The following is a 25408-nucleotide window of genomic DNA, read 5'->3' on the forward strand; positions in this document are numbered from 1 at the left end:
ATTGAGATTGATTTGCTACCATATATTATATATTATTAATATATTTTTTTCTCTTGAAATAGAAAGAAATTTTAAAGGAATTATTTTTAAAAATAAGAATAAGGATTATTGAAAGTTTTCTCTCTTAAGCATTGATAAGGTATACATAAAGTATTCATACATATAAATTTTAAAGTATAAGGATTACTGATATATTTGTTGTATTTCTGCATTGTGACACTTAGAAATAGATAAAATATTAACAGGCCCAGATAAAAAATTCATTACTAAAATGTATAACTATCTACTAAACTACGAAAATATTGAAGAAATAGTAAAACACAACATGATAGCCTGGATGACCAACTTTGGCTATACGATCCAACTGGAAGACTGGGAAAAATTATGGACAGTAAATTATAAGATGATTGCGCATGTGCCGACTTGATTTCTAGGCACTTCACCTCTGGCTCCGAACTAATATATAATGTAAAGGGATTTCTCTCCCTTAAAAATACTATAAATCCTTCTTAGAAAAAAATAGGAGGTACAGGAATCTACGGACATCAAAGAGAATTTAAAGATTTACGGTTTCAAGCAAAGACGGAGGTTCTTTTGCTATAACAAGGAAGTGATAAGTGAGTACAATAAATCTTAAAATGGCGGAGGGAGGGAAAAAAGAAAAAGATGTTTCCAGCTAAGCGAACATTGAAAAAAAACTGGATAAATTGCTGGACATTTGTTCTGGATTTGAGCAGAGATTTATTAAAGTAGAAACTACATTGGGTGATTTGGCTTCAGAAGTTAAGCAAATTAAAAAGGAGGAGGAATCTTCTGCTGGAAAGATACAAAAAGTTGAAAAACAAGTGAAGGATCATGATGAATTAATTAAATAAATGAATGATAGAATTGCTAATCTGGAGGACCATCAGAGAAGAAGAAATTTGTGTCTGCGTGGGTTCAGAATGGACTTTGCCTCTGATTCAAACTTAATGGAAGCAGTATGTGCTTGGATACATAAGCAAGCAGGCATTCAAGTCAGCTTGGAAGATCTATTGTGAGTCCACTGGGCGGCAGCACGAAGAGATAGGGAGAGGCAGAGAGACATTGTTGTGGCTTTCCTCAGTGAAAAAAAAGCAGAGATGGTTTACAAATCTTTGAAGACTTCTACGTGCCTTAAACAAGATGGAAATGAGATAAGAGTTCTGAGGGATCTCTCCTGGGAAACTTTGAGAGCGAGAGCTGCTTTAAAACCAATTGCAAGCCGTTTATATCAAAGTGGAAGAAGGTTCACTTGGGGGTACCCAGTTGCTATTTTGGTGTTCCAAGAAAATAAAATGTACAGAGCACGTACATTGGAGGAGGGAAAGGCTTTATTGGATCAACTGGGGATTAAGTTTGATGAAGCTGAAGCACAAGCATAAGAAGGAGAGGAGTTCTTTGACGGTCGTAGTACCCCAGACGATGAGGAAAGACGAAGGGAAAAGCAGCTGAAGGAGTTAACCGGGCAGGTGGAGGCCATTAGAAAGAAGCAGAGAAAAACACGAGCTCAGCGTGAGAAGAGAGCCAGAAAGTGATGTTGTTTGGGTCTCCTTATCTTGTTGTATTTTTTTTTTTGGAGATGCCTTGGGATTCCTGTATATTTGTTATTCGGTGGGGGAAGTCTAAGGGGGAGAAAAAGGGGGTTAAAGAAGTTAAAGTTAAAGAAGGAATTATTTAAAGAAGAAAGGAGGGGGGAGGAGAAGATTTCTCTTTTATTACAATTAAAAGGGGTTGAAAGAGGAGCTAGTTGAGTGAGAACGCAATCAAGAGAATGTGCCTCATGAATGCACAAGGGCTTCTCTTGTCTTCCCCCCACTTGGTGGGGGGAGCACGGGGGAGGCATGTGGGGGGGGTAATATGGGTAAAGAAAGGGGGGGGAAATAAACCAAGGGTAAAACAAGAGGGGAAAAGGGTGATTTTGGTATATTATGATGGAGTGTAAGATAATGGTTTTAAATGTGAATGGTTTGGGATCGGATTTGAAATGTTTTAGGATATTAAGGATGGCTAAGCAATATAAGGTGGATATTATGATTTTGACAGAAACACATAAAAGACAGGGAGGAAGGGATAAATTGATTAATGATAGAAATTGGAAATGGGTGTTTGAATCTAGAGGAACGCAAAATAGTAGAGGTACAGCAATTCTGATTCATCAGAGGGTTTATTTTGAAGAGGTTGGAATTCAGAAAGACAGAGAAGGAAGGTGGATATTTGTTAAAGGGAAAATAAATCAAAAGAAGCTGACATTAGCAGCAATTTATGCCCCAAATGTGAAAACAAAACAATTTATAATAAATACTAAGAGGAAGTTAGACAACTTTATGGAGGGCTCAACTTTTTTTGCAGGAGATTTTAATATGCAATTAACAAATGGGACTGCAAATAGCAGGATGTTACATTTAAACAGACTTAATATGGTGGATCTTCATGCAGATATTTCAAACAGAACTACATATTATTCAGCAAGATATCATACATTTAGCTGCATAGACTATATATTAATGAATAGGGCTGGCAATATACAAGTTAAAAAAGTAGATATTAAAAGTATTTGGTTATCAGATCATGCCCCACTATTGGCAGAATTGGAAATAGGTCAGGAACGCAATCAAAGAATTTGGAGATATAATGCAGTTGTAACTCCTAGGGAACAAGATAAGGAGAAATTGCAAACAGAGTTATCTGAATATTTTAGAATTAATGATGCAGGTGGTATTAAACAATCAATTGTGTGGGATGCATGTAAGGCTTTTATGAGGGGACAATGTATATGTATGGAAGCCGATATTAGGAAGAGGTGGGGTAGAGAGAGGGAAAGGAAGATAAGGGAAATAGATTTGATACAAGAGCAGTTAAGATTAACTAAAAGTAGAGATTGGAATAGTTTATTGAAATTGAAAAAGAAACAATTGATGGTGTATGATGAGATCAAATGGAACAAGATGAGAATGATGATGCGATAAAAAATGCAGAGTTGGGGGACAAGATCAATGCAGCAAATGGCGAGATATCTGAAGAAGAGGAAAGAAAAATCATGTATTTTAGCATTGAGAGACACTAGTGGGGTGGTTAGATATGGTAATGAGCAGTTAGAAGAAATATTATGAAGATTTGTATAAAGAGGAGCAAGTGAAGATAGGAGTCCTCAAGGTTGGGAAAATAGTAAGTGAAGAAGATAAACAAATTTTGAATGCAGAAATTACACAAGATGAAATTGCTAGAGTAATTAAAGGGTTAAAACAAGCCAAAGCACCAAGCCCGGATGGGTTTACAGGGGAATTTTATAAAACTTATGTGAATGTATTGTTGCCGCATTTGGGGAAATTGTTTAATAATATATTGTTAAATCGTGATATCCCGCAGACATGGAAGCTTTCAGAAATTGTTACTATTCCGAAGATGGGTCAAGATTTAAGAGAGCCTGGGTCTTACCGTCCGATCAGTTTGGCAAATCAGGATTATAAAATATTTATGAAAATATTGGCAAATAGATTAGAAAATATTTTATCAAAAATAATTGAAGAGGATCAATATGGATTCATGAAGGGAAGGAAAATAAGCGAACCAATTAGAAATGTAATGAATGTGATGCAGCATGCTACCGTTACTAAAAGGAAATTGGGAATTTTGAAATTAGATGTGTATAAAGCATTCGATAAAGTTAACCATAGCTATTTATATAAATTATGTAATGAACTAAATATGGGGGGGAAATTTTGTGAAATTATAAAAGAGATTTATAAAGGGAATGAAGCGTATATAAGAGTGAATGGACAAAGAACGCAGAGTATTAAAATATTAAACAGCACCAAGCAGGGATATCCTTTATCTCCCAAATTATTTGTAATAGCAATAGAGATATTAGCTAATAAGATAAGACAAGATAACACTTGGGCAGGATATAGAATAGGGGAATTAGTAATGAAAATAAATTTATTTGCAGATGATACAATTATATTGACCCAGGCCCCGATGGAGATGATTAAAGGTATAACAAATATCTTACAAGAGTTTAAACAGGAATCGGGACTGTCGGTTAATATGGAAAAATCAGAGATTATGTGTTTAAATACAGGTCCGAGAGAGCAGATAGAAATCAGGAAAGAATCAGGGTTGAAATTAGGACTTAAAAAAATAAAATATTTGGGAATTTGGTTATTGAAAAGCCCAGTGAAAATTGAAGAGATGAATTATAGATTAATATGGAGGAAAATGTTGAAACAGAAGAGGAGCTGGAAAGAGAAAAGCTAAGGAGACTCTCTAAAATAAGAGCTTTAAAAATGATGATAGCTCCCAAAATGATGTACCTATTTCAGGTGCTGTCGGGGGGGCTATCGGCATGTAAGGTTAAAGAGTGGGACAAAAAACTAAATTATTGGATTGAAGAAGATAAGAGACCAAGAATAAGGAAAAAGTGGTTAATTGCAAACGAAAAAGAGGGGGGATGGGGAGTTTCTTGTTTGGAGCTGTATAGGGAAGCTTTTCAAATGGAAAGGTTAATGGAGTTGCAATTATGTGAAAATAAATGGGTGAAATTGGAAAAACAGATAAACGGGATGAAGAATAGAGAATTAATCTTTACAAAGTGGAACAGGAGCGACTTAGGTAAATTAATAGGCTCCATGAAAGGGACTATGGAAATTTGGAAAAAATGGCTGGGGAAAATAGGATTATATAAATCTAAACTGTCATCGCTTTATGTAATAAATAGAGATAATGAAACGAACTTAAATAGGGTTATAGGAGAATTGAAGGGAAGAGTGATAACTAAGATAGAACAGTTATATGAGAAGGATGGCAGGCCAAGTAGAAACCGTATAGAATGGTGGTTAGGTTAGGGAAGGTGGCTACAAATAAATGCACTATGTAAATACCTTAACGAAAGGGAGAATAAAGAAGTACTATGGAGGGAGGAGACAGGGTTAGAGAAAATAATAAGAGAAAAAAGTGAGGGTATAAAGGCGCAAGCAACCAATATATATAAATTGCTAGTGCAGTCAGATGGGGACATGATTGAAGGATTGACTAAATGGTGGCAAAATGAGATACAAGTAGAGGTATAAGAGATGGAAAATATAGTAGAGAATATAAGGAAAATTGAAAATACAAGAATCAGGGAAATGAGAAGGAAAACATTACATAAGTGGTATTTTACTCCTGTTCAACTCGCACACTTTCAGCAGAATGTCAGGGGGAATTGTTGGCATGGGTGTCAAGACAAAGGAGTGTTTATGCATATGTTTTGGGAATGCCCGATAGTGCAGGAATTTTGGCAAAAAGTGAAAGAGGATATCAATAGAATGCTAAATATACAATGGACAATCACTAAGGAAATGGCAGTACTAGTTAAAAGCAATGTGATGGGAGAATTTAGAGAAATAAAAAAAGCAGCAATAGAAAGCGCTCAGGCAGTAATAGTTTTGGGTTGGAAGGATGCGACAAAATGGACAATGCAAAATTGGTATAGGTACATGGTGGACCATATTCAATTTGAAATAATGGATAAAAGGATAAATTCGGATAATGAAACTGAGTTGGGATAACTGATGGGACGGTGGGACAAGGTAAGACAATATATGACAAGCAGAATCCGAGATCAAGCTACAAGAAATAAATTAGAATCACTCTATAATATGTAAATAGATATATTGCTCTTGGGTCAAGTGGACTATACAAGAAATACCCCCGATTTGGTGGTGGGGAATGTGTGTGTGTCTGGGTGGTGGGCACATTTCACTATGCACTGTTTTATGTTGTGTGTAATATAAATTTGTTAAAAATTAATTTTAAATTTTTTTTTAAAAAAGACAGTAAATTATAAGATGACACTATCAATACCCTACAAGGAAAATCTCTATAAAATGTTTTTCCAATGGCACTACGCGCCAGCACGCTTAGCCAAAATAAATGTGAATGTAAGCAACAAATGTTGGAAGTGCAAAAAAGAGGTAGGAACATATTATCACATTTGGTGGCGATGCACGGAAGCAAGAAAATTCTGGACCCAAATTTAGACATGGCTGGAAGAAATATTGGATTATAAATTAAAGACAAAACCAGAAATGTATTTATTAGGAATAATTAGAGGCCAACACAGTAAAGAAAACTATTATTTAATAAATCATATACTTACATCAACAAGATTGGCATTTGCACAAGTATGGAAGCAAGAAAAGACTCCAAATGAAGAAATGGTGATAAAAAAAAATGTTAGACTGCGCCAAATTAAGCAAATTAATGTATGAAATACAAAATCAACAAAACAAGGACTACTACAGAGTGTGGGAGAAATTGTACAATTGGGTGGGGGGGGAAGAAAAAGAAAAAGGGAAACGAGCAGTAAAGATACATAATGTATAGTAAATAGAATTGTAAAAGATTAATTTTTTTTATGCATATAGGGAATTGTAAATGTTTAATGTTGTTTGTATGTTGGTATGTCAAATAAAATTTAAAAATATTTTTTTAAAAAGAGTATGGGAGGGATTTCCAAACTAGGGCATCCAAGTTTCAGTCATCACCCTAGCCATGCAAGGGGTGACTGCTCAGGGAATGGTGACCCTACACAATGCCAATCCCCTGAATTGCAGAATTTTGACCATTTCATGATAGCTGTCTGCCATAATTTCAAGGACTACCTAGCAGACCAAAAAACCTGTAACTGCATCAGAATCATGAAGTAAGACCACAGATCAGTAGCTGAGTACAGCCAAACTGCCTTCATGACTGGTCACACTAAAAAACGAAGAGGGTAGAGAAATCACAGACAGCAATGACCAAGCACAGCTACTCAACGCCTACTTTGCATCAGTCTTCACACAAAAGGGAACCTCCCTCCAACCAATCTGCAATTTAACTGCAACAAATTGCCCCAGAACCGAACTCAACATAGACAAAAGCATAGTGAGGGACTACCTGAGGGAACTCAACGAATACAAATCACCAGGGCCAGACGGACTTCACCCCAAAGTCCTAAAAGAATTGGCAGACACCATAGCGGAACCACTCCTCCTCATCTACCAAATATCCTGGATCACTGGAGACCTACCGGAAGACTGGAAGCGAGCTGACGTAGTCCCCATCCACAAAAAAGGCAAAAAGACCGACCCAGGTAACTACAGACCAATCAGTCTGACCTCTATACCTGGAAAAATACTGGAGAAAATAATCAAAAAACAACTTACCCACTTCCTAGAAACAAACAAGATCATATCCAATAGCCAGCACGGATTCATCAGAAACAAATCATGCCAAACCAATCTCATATCATTTTTCAACACCATAACCAAGTCAGTTGACCAACGCAACTCAGTGGACCTCACATACTTGGACTTCAGTAAGGCTTTCGATAAAGTCGACCACAATCTCCTAATCAACAAACTAGAAAAAAATGGAGTAGATTACTACACATGTAGATGGATAAACAGTTGGCTGACCAACCGCACCCAACGAGTTGTCCTCAACGGCACCAAATCCACATGGAAAAAAGTAGACAGTGGAGTACCACAGGGCTCTGTCCTGGGTCCTGTACTCTTTAACATCTTCATCAACGACCTGGACGAGGGAATAAAAGGGGAACTAATAAAATTTGCAGATGACACCAAGCTGGCGGGGATAGCCAACACCCTTGAGGACAGGCTCAGAGTACAAGAAGACCTAGACAGACTATCACAGTGGGCCCATACCAACAAAATGAGGTTCAACACCGACAAATGCAGAGTCCTCCACCTCGGCAAAAAGAACCCTAGACATACATACAGCCTGGGAGATACCCCACTCAGCAGTAGTGACTGCGAAAGAGATCTTGGAGTCTTGGTGGACAATCAACTAAACATGAGTCAGCAATGTGCAGCAGCAGCCAAAAAAGCCAACTCAATCCTAAGCTGCATCAACAGAGGAATACGCTCCAAGACCAGGGAAGTACTAATACCACTCTACTACGCCCTGATCAGACCCCACCTGGAGTACTGCATCCAATTTTGGTCACCTCACTACAAAAAAGACATCGAAACTCTGGAGAAGGTGCAAAAAAGAGCAACCAAAATGATTAGAGGACTCGAAACAAAGACTTACGAAGAGAGATTGAGAGAACTGGGCATGGACAGCCTAGAAAAAAGAAGGTCTAGAGGGGACATGATAGCAGTTTACAGATACTTGAGGGGTTGCCACGGTGAGGAGGGTGTCTCTTTATTCCCCAGGGCACCAGAGGGCCGGACGAGGAACAATGGTTGGAAGCTGACCAAGGAGAGATTCAACCTGGAAATAAGGAAGAACTTCCTGACGGTCAGAGCGATCAACCAATGGAACTGCCTGCTAGGGGAGGTGGTGAACTCCCCAACTCTGGACACCTTCAAGAGGAGATTGGACTTCCATTTGGCTGGGGTGCTGTAGGGTTTCCTGCTCAGGCAGGGGGTTGGACTCGATGACCTAACGGTCCCTTTCAACTCTATTAATAAACAATAAACAACAGTAGAAATTGACCTAACCAGTAATCAATACTGATCAGGGAAAGCCTGGAAGAGATCCCCTCCCCAGGGGAAGCTTAATAATGCCACACCTAGAATACTGCATCCAGTTTTGGTCACCACAGTCTAAAAAAGATGGTGAGACACTACAAAGAATGTAGAAAAGAGCAAGAGGCCTGGAGGCTAACTTATGTTAAGAACTGTTGCAAGAACTGGGCATAGCTAGTGAAGAGAAGGATTGGGGTATTTATTTATTTTATTTAATTTATTTATTGTTAGAGTTGGAAGGGACCATGTGGGTCATCAAGTCCAACATGGTGTATGTGCAATGGGTAACATGATAGCAGTGATCCAATATTTGAGGGGCTGTTACAGAGAGAAGGGGGACAACCTATTCTCCAAATCGCCTGAAGACCGGCAAGGAACAATGGATGGAAACTGATCAAGGGAAATTTCAACCTAGAAATAAGGAGTAATTTTCTGACAGTGAGAGCAATCAAACAATGGAACAGCTTGCTTCAGAAGTTTTGGGTGATTCATCACTGGAGGCTTTCAAGAAGAGACTGGACAGATTTTTGGTTTGGTGTTACAGCAAGACAGTTGAGAATAGTGGGGTTCTATGAACCTCGGCTGTCTCTTCTTCACTAGGAGCCCTAACAGGCCAAAGTCACCCTGGAAGGGTACTGATTGCAGGAAAGTGGTGACTCCCTATTGGATCCAGGTGCAGGAGTTAAGGAGGTTATCAGATGGAAGGGAAGCCAAGAGTGAAGTTGACAGTGATTTAGGAGTGCCTCAGGGAGCTGATGTTACAATGGAAAGTGGGTCCCTGTCAGATAGTGATCATGAGGTATTAGGCAATGAGTGGTTAGATCTGAGATATAGAAGAAAAATAATAATAAGAGAAGAGATTCAAGGTAAGAGGTATTAATCCACATTTAGTAGCTCTGTGGTTTGAAGATGTCATTTCCAGGATTCAGATGGAAATGTAGGTGTGGTCTGACAACTGCGCTGAAAAAGAATGGTGTAGTTTTCAGTAGCGCCCTTGAAAGAAAACAGTAAAGATTTGTGAGAGGCTGTTCAAAATAAGTCAGAAGAAGCTTCGCTGAATTGTTTGCTATCGCCCAGTAGCCTGAAGTCTGTTATCTCCAAGCTATTCAGAATAGAATGTTAATGTTAAAGCTATTAGTTCCCAGCCGATAGAGAATTCCCCAGCCATGCTGTTTGCATTTTTCCTGACTATATTTCCATGCATATAAACTGCCGTAAAGAAGAATAAATAGATTGCTTGTTTTGAAGATTGGGTCTTTTGGAGAATTTGTGGGAAATGTAGCCGTACCTAGAACACCCACCAGACCAACAAAGAAGAGAACTAGCTATTATGGCTGGATGGAAGCTGGGGCAACCAAAGAAGAAGCACTAATGAGCTATTCGTGAACAGAGAACTGGAACTTGATGAGACTAGTTTCAACTTCTACAGTAGAGACCTATCCCCAAATAAAAGAGGTGTTTTTTTAAGACTCTCCAAAAATGTAGAGAAAACGTTGAATTAATATGCGAAGATTGATTACTGAGAGAAAGAACTCAAAGAAATAACAAGGAACCCACTAAACAATATACAGACATTTAATAAAGTAATAACTTTTGCAAAAGGTCTTAGTTTGGGCTGAAGATAAGCAGCTTGTATATCTGAACACAGGGTTTAAATACATTTGCAGATGAACAACTTTCTCACTCCTCCTACGTAATGGACAGTCCACGTTACATAACATTTTGGCATCATAATGGGTGGTTTCCTGACATGGAAATCCCCTGATATTTTTATCATAACAATTGTACTTTCCTTTCCAATGTCAGCCTGTCTTAGCTCAAACTTCCTTTCCTTCCCAATGTCAGCCTGTCCAAACTGAAATGTTAACTACTTTGTTATTTCCTGTATATTTTGTACATAACTGACTTACAGATGTTTTATTGATTATACAATATATGTCATACACACACTTTGGGCATGTGAACAAAAAAGGTTTGCCATCACTGATCTACATGTTTTGAGAACACTGAGATGTTTGGACTAATCTCAGGGTGCATGGCCTTGGGTACTGGCACAAACTGGTTCCGAGTTGCCCTGTTCTTCAAATTGCCTGGAAAGAATTCAAGGATTACATTGAGATTTTAAAAAAACAATTACAGAGCATTAAACTATATTTATTTATTTATTTTATTGGATTTGTATGCCGCCCCTCTTCAAAGACTTGGGGTGGTTGCAAATTAGATTCAGAGCCAGATTTAGGAGAAAACCTTCAAGATCACTTCCATCTCTATGATTCTGACATTTGAAGGGGTGTAGCATAAATATCAAATGTTTTTCAGGAAGTCAGATTTTTGAAAAAAAAAAAGAAAGTTCAGTGATCTATTCATTCAATTTATTCAAGTTATCAGTCTGGAAATTATCATATTTCATTAGCTCAATATCCAAGCCATAATTACTTTTTTATTTCAATTATTGTCTAATTGTTCAGTGAAATTCAGTCTCTTATCAAGTCACCAGATGTTTAATAGCAAGATTAAATGGAATTTCAGTTGGAAGAGTTTGATTTGTTTAAATGGTGTTACTTAAATAGTAACAATAGCTGATAATTTTCCTGTTTATATGATTCTTCCTATACTTTCTATGGCAGTGATGGTGAACCTTTTTCAGCTCAGGTGCCAAAAGGGTGTATGTGCAATGCAATGCCCTCCTCCCACACATGTGTACAGGCCTCACTGAAGCCTCTGAACCTCCAATAGGCTGTTCCTTTTGACTGTTTTTCACTCTCCCCAGGGTTCAGGAAAGCCTCCTGAACCCTGGAGATGGCGAAAAATGGCCCAATTACCTTCAGATAATTGCCTGACAAAGTTGGCCCATTTCTTCTGCAGCTGGCAAGGCTTTCCTTAAGGCAGTGATGGTGAATCTTTTTTTCCTCAGGTGCCAAAAGCATGTGTGTGTGAACTATCATGCATTTGCAAGTGCTGACACCTATAATTCAATGCCTGGAGAAGGCCTCCCCTGCCCCCCCTGGAGGCCCTCTGGAGGCCTGAAACAGCCCATTTCTCAACCTCTGGTGGGCCAGCTAGGTTCGTTTGTTGCCCTCTCCAGGCTCCAGATCAGACCTGGGCAAGGGATGACCCGTGGGCTGCATCTGGCCCACCCGCTATCTATGGCCGTGCAGGCAAAAACCAAATGACGCGCGGGGTTTTCCACCCCCGCACAGTGGAGCTGGTGCCGTTTCTCCCCACACAACGGCTGATCTGCCCCTCCCAAACTGTTGGCTGGGGAGAAACCCCCATGGGCTCTCTGCCTCAGGGCGAACTTCTGTGCCCCACCATGTGCCAAGGGGGGGAGGAAGCTGAGCGCTCCGCCGCGAGCTTTAAAGAGAAAGACAGAGGGAGGGAAAGGCAAGAGTGCTGCAGGAGTGTGTGTGTGTGTGTATCCTGTGGGGGGAAAGAGGTGGTCACTCCCGTTGCTTGGGTGATGGCACTGCCCAAACTGGAGCTCTTGCCTCACCCTCCCTCTGCATTTCTTTTTAAAACTCATACTCAGCCTCCCCCCCAGAGGCACATGGCTCCTCCCCGAAGAAAATGGCTCTTTGCCTGCCACCGCAACTGCATCCCCCACCTGAAGAGAGCCTGCCTCTTCCCGCGCCTCCTTCCGGGTCCTGCATCTTCTGGATTACGATCAGAGAAAGAAAAAAAGAGAGAGAAAAACAGAAATTAAGGTGAGAAGAATGAGAGCAAAAAGGGAGGAGAAACAAATGAGAGAGAGAAGGGGGGAGAGAGGGAGAAATACACAGAAATGAGAAAGACCTTGAGGGAAAGAATGAGAGAGAGGGAAAACAGAAAGAGAAAGAAAGAAAAGGGGGAGAGAGCGAGGGAAAGAGAAGTGGAGAGGAAGGAAGATGGGAGGGAGGGAAGGAAGGAAGGAAAGAAAGAAAAAAGAAGGAGAAATAGAGGGAACAAGGAAGGAAGGACTTTTGGGGGGGTGTATTTTTTTTATTTTTCTCTCAACATACTTTCAAACAGTACAGTGTGTCATCTAATTTTCCATGAATAAAATGTGATGTTTTGTTAGTAACTAATATCAATCATCAAAAGAGCTGCAAAAGTTTTTTTCCTAATTTTGTCATTCAGTTACATTTTCTTTTAATTAAATTCCCTCCTTAATGTTCCTTCAAAAAGTACAACACCAATTATATTTTCTAACTTATTAACCATTATGCCAAAGTGCTTCCTTCTTTCCTTATACATTTTTCTATAAACCAAGAAAACCTTGTATAGCCAATCAGATGTTAACAAAAGAAAATTAAAAACAAAACATAAACATATACGAATTTCAGATTTCTTTCCCCCTCTAAATAGTACATTTACCTAATCCCAAATTTAAAAAATATTTCAATCCATCTAACATTTAGCCAACTAATACCTATCTACATTTCTTACTTAATTATTGATCTTAAATTTCAGTCAATTTGAGAAAAGAAAAAAAAGGAAAAAAATCTAAATATTCTTTATTTTCAATCAATTAAAATCATTAAGATCATTAATCTCCCCAACAATTCTAAATTCAATTCCATTTATGCATTAATCCAAATCAGTATCACCTACTACATATCTTATTATAATCAATACTTCTAACTTTATTAAAATGGATCAGCAATTCCCAAATTCATATATCTAAATATAAAAAATTATTAGTTAAAAAAAGAGCAAACAAAACAATACTCCAAGCTTAATCAACCCTTCTCAAACTCCAATTTCTTTAATCTGAGCAGAATTTTGAACCAAACCCTTTTCTTTTTTATTTATTTTTTGTATCCCCTGCTGGTTGCAGTTCATCATCTCATCATTAAATAGTGATGTAATTAGGTCCTCCATATTTTCATTGTATTGTAAATTTTTGCATTGTTTAATATACGGTTTGTTTATGAAAAGATAGCATATGTATACTATATACAGTATTGGATAGAACTGAGTTAATTATAGTAGTCCGGCCCTCTAAAACCATCCCAATTTCTCATGCGGCCCTTTGGCAAAATTAATTGCCCACCCCTGCTCCAGATGCTTCTCTGGAGACTGGGTAGGGCAAAAATGCCCTCCCCATTACCCCCCAGAGACTCTCCAGAAGCTGAAAATGCCCTCCCAGAGCCTCCAGGTGAGCTGAAAATCAGCTGGCCAGCACATTACATGCACATTGGAGCTGAGCTAGAGTAATGGCTTGCACACCAGCAGACATGGCTCCACATGCCATCCGTGGCACCCATGCCATAGATTCGCCATCACTGCCTTAAGGCCCCTGTAGCCAATATCAGAGCTCCAGATTGATCTGGAGCTCTGTGATCAGTTATGGCCCTTTCCTAAAGACCTTTCCTGAAAGGCTGTGTACTTGATAACAGAGCTCTGTATCAATCTGGAGCTATGTTGTCAGCTACAGTGGCCTTTAGAAAAGCCTTGCTGGCTACAGAAGAAATGTGCCGAAGTGTGGGAGGCCTGGTTGCAACTGTCCAAAGCCAAAGAAGTTCTTAAAGACCTCTGATAGTGAAAAGGAACCTATTGGACCATTTTTGCCATCCCCAGAATTCAAGAGGCTTTCCTAAAGCCTGAGGAGAGTGAAAATGGCTGAAAATAAGGTTAAAAATCAGCTGGCCAGTGTGCATATGTGCGCTGGAGCTGACATAGGGCAACGCCTCATGTGCCCTCAGATATGGCTCCGCTTACCACCTGCGGCATGTGTGCCATACATTCGTCATCATTGTCCTATGGTCTCTACACAGAGGTTTAGTGCTAATAGTTTCAGTCTTTGACATGATTTATCTAAACTGACAAAATTTCACCTGGGTTGGCTGTGTTTAACTTATCTTTTAATCCATGTTGTTTTATTTATTTTTGCTTTTATTTTATTTCTATGTTTTTTATTATATAAAATTAGTTAATAACTGAAATAAAACTGACTGACTACAGTTTCTCTCTTAGGCAAATAATGTAGATTACAAAATATTGCTCTAGTTTTTGCTGTTTCTTTAAATATTCATTGATGCTTCTCACTATTAAATTATGTAGAGTTTTTGTTATTGCATTGAAGGCATTTTTATTGTTACAATTGTGTATATATTTATTTAATACCAAGACAGGGAGCTGGTGGCACTGGCATACAATCATAGGTGGATTCCTCCCGGTTCTATACAACAGGTAGTAACTCTGTGGACTGGCTCACTGGAACTGGTAGCAACCCAGGTCTGCCATGCCCCCAAACCTCAGATGGGAAGAGCCAGTAGCTGTAGTTTAGCAAAAGCATGGACACCCCAAAATCCTCTATGGCTGATTTAGCCATTTGTTTTCAGAAAATTTAGATTAAGTCATTAGGAATAACTTTTTTATTATATCTGTACATTCTAGAATGTTAAGAGACATATTGATGACAATCTGAAGAGTCATTCCAGTTATCCTGCTCTACTGACTTTAAAGAGTGAAGGCAACCAGCAAGTAATGCTTCAGTCTCCAAAATCGATGGTTTCGCATGTTTTGAAACAGAAAAAGAAACTGGAAGAAGAGCTACAGGAGTTAAAAGAGCAGATTGAGGAAGCTGGGTTCTCTTCCATTTCTCAGCTAAAGTAAGACTGACCCCCAAATATCTGGGCATCCAGCAGTCTAAGTTCTTATCAGGGGAATCAATATGTATCAACATAGAAACATAAAAACTATTATGCTTTCTCCAGTCCTTAGGAAAGAGAGACCCTTGATTCCATTTAGTTTGAATGAAAGGTTCTTTTACTGAAGGGGTTGCAGCAAAAGAAAGGTCAGATATGAATATTCTCCCTCTTGACCAGTTCATCAATGTCCAATAGCATGCCATTCAGATGTTTTGAGAATGGCTTGGCTGTTTGGTGTGACTCAGTGCAGTTTCACATTCCATTCTCAGGCCAGGTGTCCTTGAAGAAGACTGATGTATTCTGGATTTGGCATTTCTGGATTCCATTAAGGCTGTCAACCTCCCCCTTTCACCTTTTATATTTACGTTCCCACCAATACTACTACACTACATTCCTTTCCCCCTTTTTCCCATTCCTGGCATTTAATGACAGGATGCCAGCAAAGCATAGAAGTTGCATATGACATCCAACATTTTGCCTGCCTTTTCAGAGATGTGAGTCTTGTATGGAGAGGGAAAAATGGGAAGGGAGAGAAAAGAGAGAGAGAAAGTAGGCTTAGTTTCTTGACATTCAATGAGGTTTATATGGATATCTATCATGGAACTTTCGAAGCAGTTTTGAGGCACTTATGGGCTTAGTGTCTACCACACTGTCTTTTAAGGGGAAAGTCTTTCCAAGCTACTTGGTACTGGATTTTTTTCTCTGTCTGTGCAAGAATTGACTTCAAAGTGTTGCTCTCCTTCAATCAGGGTGGGAACAGACAGTGGTTTCCTGACAGGGCATAAAGGAGAGGTGGTTGATAGTTTTAATAATTTGCAATGGACTACTGGATGAATGCATCTGAGCCAGGGCCGCCGATAGACCGGTACTACTGGGAGTGGTGTCACGGGCCCGGCGAAATTGAACAATCAGGGGGGCCCGCAGTCGAATGACCCCCTCGTCTCAGTGGGAAGGGGCTGGCTGGGTGGAAAAGCAGTGAGCCATTCCCTCCCGACATTCCCTTCCCTCACTCACTCGCCTTTATTTTGCCGACTTGGCTGCCTTTTCATTCTAATATTCCCATGACTAACTCTGCGGGCGCCCGCCCCCTTCGCCCACACTTCCCTCCCGGTGCCTCTTGGGAGTTGTAGTCTTTTCGAGGAGGCGGGTTCAGCCGCTCTGCCTAAAGAGACACTACGGCTCCCAGAAGGCTAAAGGGAGCGTGACGTAAACTGTGGATGCAGCCAAAAGAGACACCGGCAGGCGTCCTGTCAATGGGTATTTCCGTGGTGGGGAGGGGGAGGGGGATGCCAGGCTGAGTTGTTTTTCTAGAATGAAAAGCACCGGTGCTCAAGCCTTCCAGGAAAATTACGGTAGTTCTCTGCATCTTTCATTTGGAGACTTAGCCCTGCTTTGTGCTCTGCACCTGAGCAGGGGTGTCCCCCTCCTCTGTCTTAAAGTCCCTGTCTTATACAGTTGGCATTTTACTCATTGCCAGTGTCAAGGCATTTTAAGGGTTATTTATGCATTTTATGCTATATGCTGTTATATTGTTGTTACATTTTATATTGCTTTTTAGTTGTTGTGATTGTTGTGAGCCACCCAGAGTCCTGTTGGAGTTGGGCGGCAAGGAAAGAGGGAGGGAGAGAGGGAAGGAAGGAAGGAGTTAGGAAAGAAGGAAGACAGAAAGAAAGAAAAAAAAGATGGTAGAAAGGAAGAGAGACAAAGAAAGATGGTAGGAAGGAAAAAAGACAAAAAAGGAAAGGGAGGGAGGGAAGGGACGGAAGAAGGAAAGAAAAAGGAAGGAAGATAGGCAGACAGAAAAAGGGGGAGGGAAGAAGGAAGAAAGAAAGAAAGACCTATGACCGCAATTGAGCCCAAAATTGTGGTTGTTAAACAAAAGCGTTGTTCAGGGATTCTTTCTTTCTTTCTTTCTTTCTTTCTTTCTTTCTCTCTTTCTCTCTTGCTCTTTCATTCTTTTTTCTTTCTCTTTCTTTCTTTCTTTCTCTTTCTTTCTCTCCTTCCTTCCCTCCTTCCATTTCTTTCATTCCCCCTCTCTCTTTTTATTTCTCTTTCATTCTCTTTCTTCCTTCCTTCCTTTCTTTCTTTCTTTCTCTTTCTTGCTCTTTTTCTTTCTCTCTTTTACCTTCCCTTCCTCTATTTCTTCTTTTCTTTCTCCTTCCTACCTTCTTCCCTCCCTCCCTTCCTTCAGTCCTTCCTCTCTTACTCTCCCCTTTCATAAGTTTCCTTCCTTCCTTCCATTGTTCCTGTCACTTCCCCCTTTTTTTCTTTCTTTCTTTCTTTCTTTCCTTCCCTCCCTCCATTTCTTGCTTTCCTTCTCCTTCCTCCCTTCTTTCCTCCCTCACTCCCTTCTTTCACTCCTTCCTCTCTTACTCTCCCCTTTCACACCTTTCCTTGCTTGCTTTGCACCCTTCCTCTGTTCCTGTCCCTTCCCTCTTTCCTTCCTTCCTTCCTTCCTTCCCACCCTCCCTCCGTCCATTCATTCACCCATTCCTCTCTTGATCACCCCTTTTACCATTCCTTCCTTCCTTCCTTCCTTCCTTCCTTCCACCCTCCCTCCTTCCTTCATAGCTCGCCTTCGCCTTTCTTCCGTTCCTTCCAGATGGGAGTGCCCCCTCAAGACACCCGCCCGACTGCTGGTACCCTGCTTTTTCTCTCCCCTCATCCTTTCCAGCTCCTCGCCGGTGGCTGCCGGGTGTGGGATCCCCCTCCCCCCTCCCCTCGCTAGAAAGCACATGGTTTTGTCAACAAGAAGGGAGAAGTGCCAAGGAGCTGTAAATAAGCCTCGTTCTGCCTGACCGATGCCAGGAGGATCTTTCTTTCCCTTGTCACTCCCGCTTCTTTCTTTCTCCTGGATGAGTCCACACAATTGGCTTAACCCACCTCCTGAAATAGCCTATGGCAGTGCTTCCCAACCTTGACAACTTGAAGATATCTGGACTTCAACTCCCAGAATTCCCCAGCCAGCATTCGCTGGCTGGGGAATTCTGGGAGTTAAAGTCCAGATATCTTCAAGTTGCCAAGGTTGGGAAACACTGGCCTATGGGACCGCCTCGCTTGGCATGAAGCGGGAAATGATCCCCGGGGGATGGAGTGGCTTGGCGACTTAAAATGGTTTTAAAATGGCGGGGGGGGGGGCAGACACTTAGGCTGTATGGGGCCCCAAAATTCCTGATGGTGGCCCTGATCTGAGCATTTTGGCAGTTCAAATTTCATGGTTATTGGATTAATTTTTCTGATAGGGAAAGGGCTAACGTACTTTGGACCTAACTTCTTTGAAGATTGTCTGGATTGTAGGTATTTAGTAGACAGGTAAAATTTGTCACCAACTTTGAATTCTTTTGGTTTAGAGCATTTCTACAGAGCCTGAGGGCAGCACTCTCCTCTTGGCTGCCCACTTGCCCTTCACTCCACCTCAGGCCCCACATCCAGCCTGCAACCGGAGAGGTACTACTTCCAGGCTAATCTGGCCAGCAGGTGAGCAAGCCAAAGACCAGCTGGCCAGTGGGAAATTACAATACAGGCAGCCTGCAGGCTCTGCAGGAAAACCCTAAACCTGCTCTCCTCATCTCAGAAGTATCAACCTCACACTCTCCCCTCTCTGCTAACAACTGCCCACTTCTCCCCCTTCTTCCTCGTTGCTGGACAATCCCATGTGAAGAAGAGGGTGGGCACTAGAAGAGAGGAGAGAGTGTGAAGTTGATAGTTCTGGGATGAGGGGAACAGGCTGAAGCTTCTCACTCGCCCACTCTCCAGCCTGGGAGCATGTGGCTGCACATGCTCCCAGGCTCCATCAGTGGGCCCTCCTCACCCACCTGCTCCCTTCAGTACACTCCTCCACCAGTGGGCCATCCTCACCCACCTGCTCCCTTCAGTACACTTCTCCACCAGTGGGCCCTTCCTCACCCACCTGCTCCCTTCAGCATTACCTTTGTAGCAGTAGAAGTGCAGTGAGCATTGACTCATTGAAATGACCAGAACTGGGAAGTATGGCTGGATAGTGGAAGATAATGGTGACAGCTGAAGGAGGGGTGATGTGTGTGGTGCAGCCTTACGGTAGGCAAGGCATCTCCTTCCAGAGCCCCCAACCGCTGGAAAAATCCAGCCATGCGAGAAGTTGCTGGGAGGAGAGGGGCAAGGGATGGGGTGAGGGGCGGGACTAAATCCCACCACATTGGGTCAATGGGCCATATCCAGTCTGCTCAGGATCCCTGAGGTAGTACAATGATTTTAAAATGCAGCTATTACTGTTTCCAATATAATGGTACTTTTTAAATTTTTAGACAGTACCTATGTTAACAGATAGCTGCTTCCATTAACAGAAGAACAGCTTCCTATATAGGGGGGATAATCACAAATCCAGCAAGTTTTTATATTTGCTTGAGAGTCTGTGAGAAACCCTTTATTAATGTTAGAATGACACTTCACTGAACAACTAATATAGTTTTGTCTTCTTGTGGTTCTTGATATCCATGTCACAGAATTCAGTGTTTCAAAGGTATTCATATCATTTTAGCCATTTTTGACATACGATTGCCAGATTTAAAAATTCTGAATGTTTAATTAAACATTTCATGGAAAAGTCTTTCTAAACATTTCATGGAAAATTCAATGCTATCAAGCATTGTACCTTAGGCTTGTCAAATTTCTTCTTTCTAAACAGATTGCATTTCACAATGTTTCAGGTATATAATGCTGTGATGCAGAATCTATGGCATATGTGCCACAGGTGCCATGTGGAACCCTTTTTTCAGGCACGCAAGCTGCTGACCAGCTCAGCTCCACTACGCATGTGTGCATGCCTCCCGCCAGCCAGCTGATTTTCAGTTCAGACATACACATGCTTTCTCCTCACTTTCTGCAGCCACTGCCATCCCAGATCTCTGCAGATTCAATTCCAGCACTGTTGGGACATGCATGGCTTTCCCCCCCATCCCAGCTCCATTTGGGGAAAGGAGGCTTCCCCCCCAAGCTCCGTTTGGGGAAGGGAAAATCCCCCCATCTCTTTTTGGGGACAGGACATTCCCCCCTCCTCACAGCTCCATTTGGGGAAAGGAGGCTTCCCTCCTCAGTTCCATTTGGAAAAAAAGAGACTTTACCACCTGCCCAGCTCTGTTTGGGAAAAGGAAGTGATTATATTCATTTAATGTGATTCAATCAAACTAATTCCCAGGTTACAGATGTAATTGGCAGGTTCTAATGCATTTGTAAATGGAGGATTACATGTTTAATGAGAGTGATTGAGGGTCTTAGGCAGGGGCAGGCTACCATTCCCAGCCCTACCGGAAGAGGCTGGGAGCGCCCCCCCAACGTGATCCTACACCCTGATTGTGCGTACCCCACGCACGCCTGCTCCGTGTGGGATCAGCAGCTGCGCATGCGCCAAAGCCTAATCTTGCGTGAGGATGAGATTTCCAGGATTTTTTTTGCATCTGTGCATGTCGAGAAACAAAAAAACCCCTGGAAATAGCCTAAAAAAGGGGTAGGTAGCCACTTGCCGCTGCCGTTCGCCTTGCTCACCACCATTCGTCCCCCCCCCATGCGCCTGTTACGGTGACTTCCTGACGCCTTATGCTCTGCCCACCCCTGCGCCTCTCACAGCAGCGGCTGCCTGCAGTCAATGTTCCCTCTAATTGTTTTTCGCTGTGGGCGGAAAAGTATAATGTCTCAGTGGCACATTTTCATGCCTGGGCGTTGATCGGTTACTAACAAAAGAGGGTCATGTGACTTCAGGACACACAGCAACACACACAGCAACAGTCATAAATATGAAACGGCAGCAAAGTTTTGATCCTGTGATCATCGGGCTGCTGCAAAGGCTCTAAGTGTGATAAAGGGGCATAAGTCACTTTTTTTCAGGGCCGTTGCGACTTTGAACGGTCAGTAAATGAACCATTGTAAGTCAAGCCTTCCCCCCTAGATGTTTTCTGTGGAGCTTCAAAATGGAGTCCTGATCTGCTGATCTGCTTTTAAAATAGTGCATTGGTCAGACAGATAATCCTCAACTTCTGTTTTGACCCCAATGGAGGCCCACATTTCTATCTCCTGAGTAAGACGGTTAGGTAAAGTGAGTTCTGCCTCACTTTACCACCTTTCTTGCCACAGTCGTTAAGTGAATCCCTGCAGTTCCTTGTCAGAAGATCCCAAAAGATGTTCACATAACCCTGGGACATTGCCACCATCATAACTGTTAAATCCTTACTGGAATGAAGGACTGCAATCAATGGGTAAGAACGATTCTTTATTGAACAAGAGGTAATGGGTTACAGAACAGCACAAGACAAACATGGCCATGCCTGGCAGCTATATATAAGCCAGGCTGCCAGGCTGAGCCAACCAATCACCTTGCAGTATTTTCCCGCCCAAGGAATGTGGGGCGGGTACAAGGCCTAACTGTCCTCTGGACACAACACCCCTTCCCACCTGATTGGTGCACACAAAATCCTCTAAATAAGCGGGATGCTTGTGTGGCCTGGATAAACGGCGGGGTTCGGTCCCTGGTAGGGGTAATGATGATTCTGTTTCTCTAGACAATGTTTGTGGTTGATCTTCTGTGTGTATTTCCTGGTGTAATGGTTGTGGTATCGGTCCTTGATATTGATTGTCCGGGGAGGAAGTGATCTCTGTATAGTCGAATGGTGTGGTGCAGGTTGGCGGGACAGATGGTGCTTGTGACACCGGCGTGGCAGCTTCTAAGGTTCGGCGGCGTAGTTGATCTATGTGCCGGTGCCAGGTCCATCCATCACTTAGTTGGACCCTATAAGAACAAGGGCCGGTTACTTCAGAGACCCAACCTGGCTCCCAACGGTGTTCTCCCCCCCCCCCCCCCATAATTTCGGGTGTATACCGGATCTCCTTGGACAAATGCTCTCGTGAAATTTGGTGTTTCCCTGTATGTAATAGGAGTATATGTGGGATGAATCCTATCTAACCTAGTACGCAGGCGTCGGCCCATAAGGGCCTCCGCTGGGCTCCTGCCTGTGGTGGGGCAGGGGGTTGAATGCTGAGTTATCAAATAGAGATTTACCTTGTTCCTCCAGTCCAAACCCTTGAGACGGCCGAGGGCCTCTTTTGTTGATCTCACGGCCCGTTCCGCCCAGCCGTTGCTATTAGGATGCCAAGGGGCTGTTAATATTTGTCTAATTCCTAAGGTGGCTAAAAATACCTGGAATTGTGAGGATGTGAACTGGGGTCCATTGTCGGTTACCAACTGGTCGGGTAACCCGTGCGTGGAAAAATGTCGAGATAGCACATTAATTTCACTCTCCGATGTCGTGGATTGTAGGATGTCTACTTCTACCCAGCCTGAGTAAGCATCTACTAGTACCATGAATTGGTGACCATGGAAAGGGCCAGCCAGTTCAAGATGGATTCTGGACCGGGTTTAGGACATTTAGCCTCTGCCAGTTGGATGAAGCTCTTTCCTCCGCAGCAGCTGATCGGCTGCTGCCTTCACTCCCTCGCCCAAAGGCCCCTAGCTCTTGGCCCCAGCCCTTTGGCCACAAAAATCCAAATTCAGCCACGGCCTTTTGGCCACATGGGACACTTCGCCACCATCCAATCAGAACGGTTGTTACAAAATGCTACTTTTGGAAGGAAAGAATGGGACAGTTTGCTTTTTCATACACAAAACACACACATTGAAAGATAGAGAGGGAAGGGACCTCGGTGGCCATCTAGTCTGACCTGACCCACCTTCTCATTCAGGAGACTTACAGAATGATAGAGAGGGAAGGGACCTTGGTGGCCATCTAGTCTGACCCACCTTCTGATTCAGGAGACTTACAGAATGATAGAGAGGGAAGGGACCTTGGTGGCCATCTAGTCTGACCCCCTTCTCATTCAGGAGACTTACAGAATGATAGAGAGGGAAGGGACCTCGGTGGCCATCTAGTCTGACCCACCTTCTCATTCAGGAGACTTACAGAATGATAGAGAGGGAAGGGACTTTGGTGGCCATCTAGTCTGACCTACCTTCTCATTCAGGAGACTTACAGAATGATAGAGAGGGAAGGGACCTCGGTGGCCATCTAGTCTGACCCACCTTCTCATTCAGGAGACTTACAGAATGATAGAGAGGGAAGGGAACTCAGTGGCCATCTAGTCTGACCCACTTTCTCATTCAGGAGACTCACAGAAGGATAGAGAGGGAAGGGACCTCAGTGGCCATCTAGTCTGACTCCCTTCTCGGCTAACGATCCCTCCCTGTTTGCAGAGAGAGAGAGAGAGGTCCATTCATGCTGTGGGCATCTAGACAATCCCATGCCCTTTTCACCCCCTCCTCTCTCCATGTGAACAGTCCACAAAGTGTGTGTGTGGGGGGGAAAGATTGGAGGGCTAATGATCCCTCTCTGTTTGCAGAGAGAGAAATAGGTCCGTTCATGCTGTGGGCATCTAGACGATCCCATGCCCTTTTTCACCCCCTCCTCTCTCCATGTGAACAGTCCACAAAGTGTGTGTGTGGGGGGGGAAAGATTGGAGGGCTAATGATCCCTCTCTGTTTGCAGAGAGAGAAATAGGTCCGTTCATGCTGTGGGCATCTAGACGATCCCATGCCCTTTTCACCCCCTCCTCTGTCCATGTGGACAGTCCACAAAGTCAGGGGGGGGGAGAGTGTTGGAAGGGACCCTGAAGAAAAAAAGAGAGAGAGAGAAATGCAAAGGGAGTTTTAGAGAGGAGCATGTAGCAGTGTGTTCCCCCAGCCAATGTTCCTTTCGCATCTGCCTTGAGGCATCGTAAAAATTCCACAGATAATCATGACAAGCAGGTCATAAAGGGGCCCCAGACAGCAACCAGCCTTCACTTCTGTCGTTTGCTAATAGAATCCTACCTATCTCTCTCTCCCACCCACCAGTCTTTTGTGAGGACCAATCTGATTGGCTTCCCAAATTAGCTTGTTGTGAGGCAGGGAGTTCCACCAGCCAATTTAACACCCCAGAAATTTGACCGGGAGACCAATTCTCCTGCTTGTGAAGAGGGCTGGACTAGATGGCCTCTGAGGTACCATCCATCTCTATGACTCTGTGTCAGTTTCCTGCTTGAGGAGGGGTCCTGAGTAGAATTGGTATGTGTGGGTGTGGGTGTGTGTTTGTGGGTGTGAAAGAGCTCCCAATGCCCCCTCCCACTTCTGGGGACCCTCAAGACGAATGAAGGAGGGGTGAAAAGAGGCATGGGTCCCCAAAGTGGGGGGGGCAGGGGGCTTTGTGGGAAAAAATTGGAAGGCTAATGATCCTTTCTTTTTTGCAGAGAGAGAGACTCTGGGCATATTCTGGGCATCTAGACAATCCCATGCCTTCTTCTCCGTTTATGTGTAGAGTCCCCAAAGTGTGTCTGGGGCTTTGGGAGCTCTTTCACACACACACACAGAGCGACATACACATGATCAGCAGCAATGAACTTTTGTTTTCAACAAAGCTAAACTCCAATGGTTATCCCATCAATAGATATGGAATCAAAATCACCAAGTACAGAATTTAGTTATAAAAAAAGGAGCATGTGGTAAGCTGTTCCTATATCTCCTTGAAATGCTAATTGTTTTAGGAAACTCCTGTTTCTTTGGTGTGATATATGGTAAAGGGGTCATGAGGTCTATTGCCCCAACTAAATGTGACCTGGTATGCCAATTTGTAGAATGATAACTCCTTTTCCCTCACTCTTTTGTTAATTCCTGTTTCTTTGAAGATGAGGAGCTTTTTCACACACACAAACACACATACACACACACACACACACAGACATGTTTGTCTTTGGGTTGCGCTCACCCGTTTTGGTGTTTTGGGAAATGTACAACATCAACACTTGATTTCAAATGGAAGCAATGAACACTCACACTTCGGAATGAGTTTGTCCTTTTTATTCATCCTGCTTCTTGCCCAATCTGTGAGTTTTGAGTTAGTAAATCCTGCCCATAGAGTAAACCCACCAGGGACTATCCTTTCCTGAAATCCCTAGCCCACCTGTATCCTCCAAACCACCCAGACCGCATGTCCCAAGGAAAGAGAGGAGGGAGGGGGAAGACCCAATGTGTACCTTATTTCAAAAGAGGTCCCTGCGCCCCCTCCTCTTTTCCTCTCCCCTCTTTGCAAGAAGAGTCATAAAGGGTCCCCAGACAGCAACCAGCCTTCACTTCTATCCATTGCTGCTGATAATGTGTGTGTGTGTGTGTGTGTGTGTGTGTGTGTGTGTGTCTGTGAGCTCCCAAAGCTCCCAAACACTTTGAGGACTCTCCACATGAACGCA

The 25408-nt window shown here is 42.5% G+C and overlaps 1 protein-coding gene across 8 annotated transcripts in view; it reads left to right on the top strand.

Annotated features, from left to right (window-relative positions):
- Window positions 1–25408, top strand: part of PDE4DIP (phosphodiesterase 4D interacting protein) — a 490445-nt gene that overhangs the window by 306508 nt on the left and 158529 nt on the right. For 7 of the 8 annotated variants that reach the window (XM_070746854.1, XM_070746855.1, XM_070746856.1 and 4 more), the window contains one exon: window positions 14916–15130. The exons of the other annotated variant lie outside the window; for it this stretch is intronic. In XM_070746854.1, coding sequence (XP_070602955.1) covers window positions 14916–15130 — 215 coding nt within the window. The remainder of the gene's footprint in view (window positions 1–14915; window positions 15131–25408) is intronic. 8 annotated transcript variants of the gene reach the window in all.

This window comes from Erythrolamprus reginae, chromosome 3, assembly GCF_031021105.1.
Source record: "Erythrolamprus reginae isolate rEryReg1 chromosome 3, rEryReg1.hap1, whole genome shotgun sequence".
Classification (NCBI taxonomy): domain Eukaryota; kingdom Metazoa; phylum Chordata; class Lepidosauria; order Squamata; family Dipsadidae; genus Erythrolamprus; species Erythrolamprus reginae.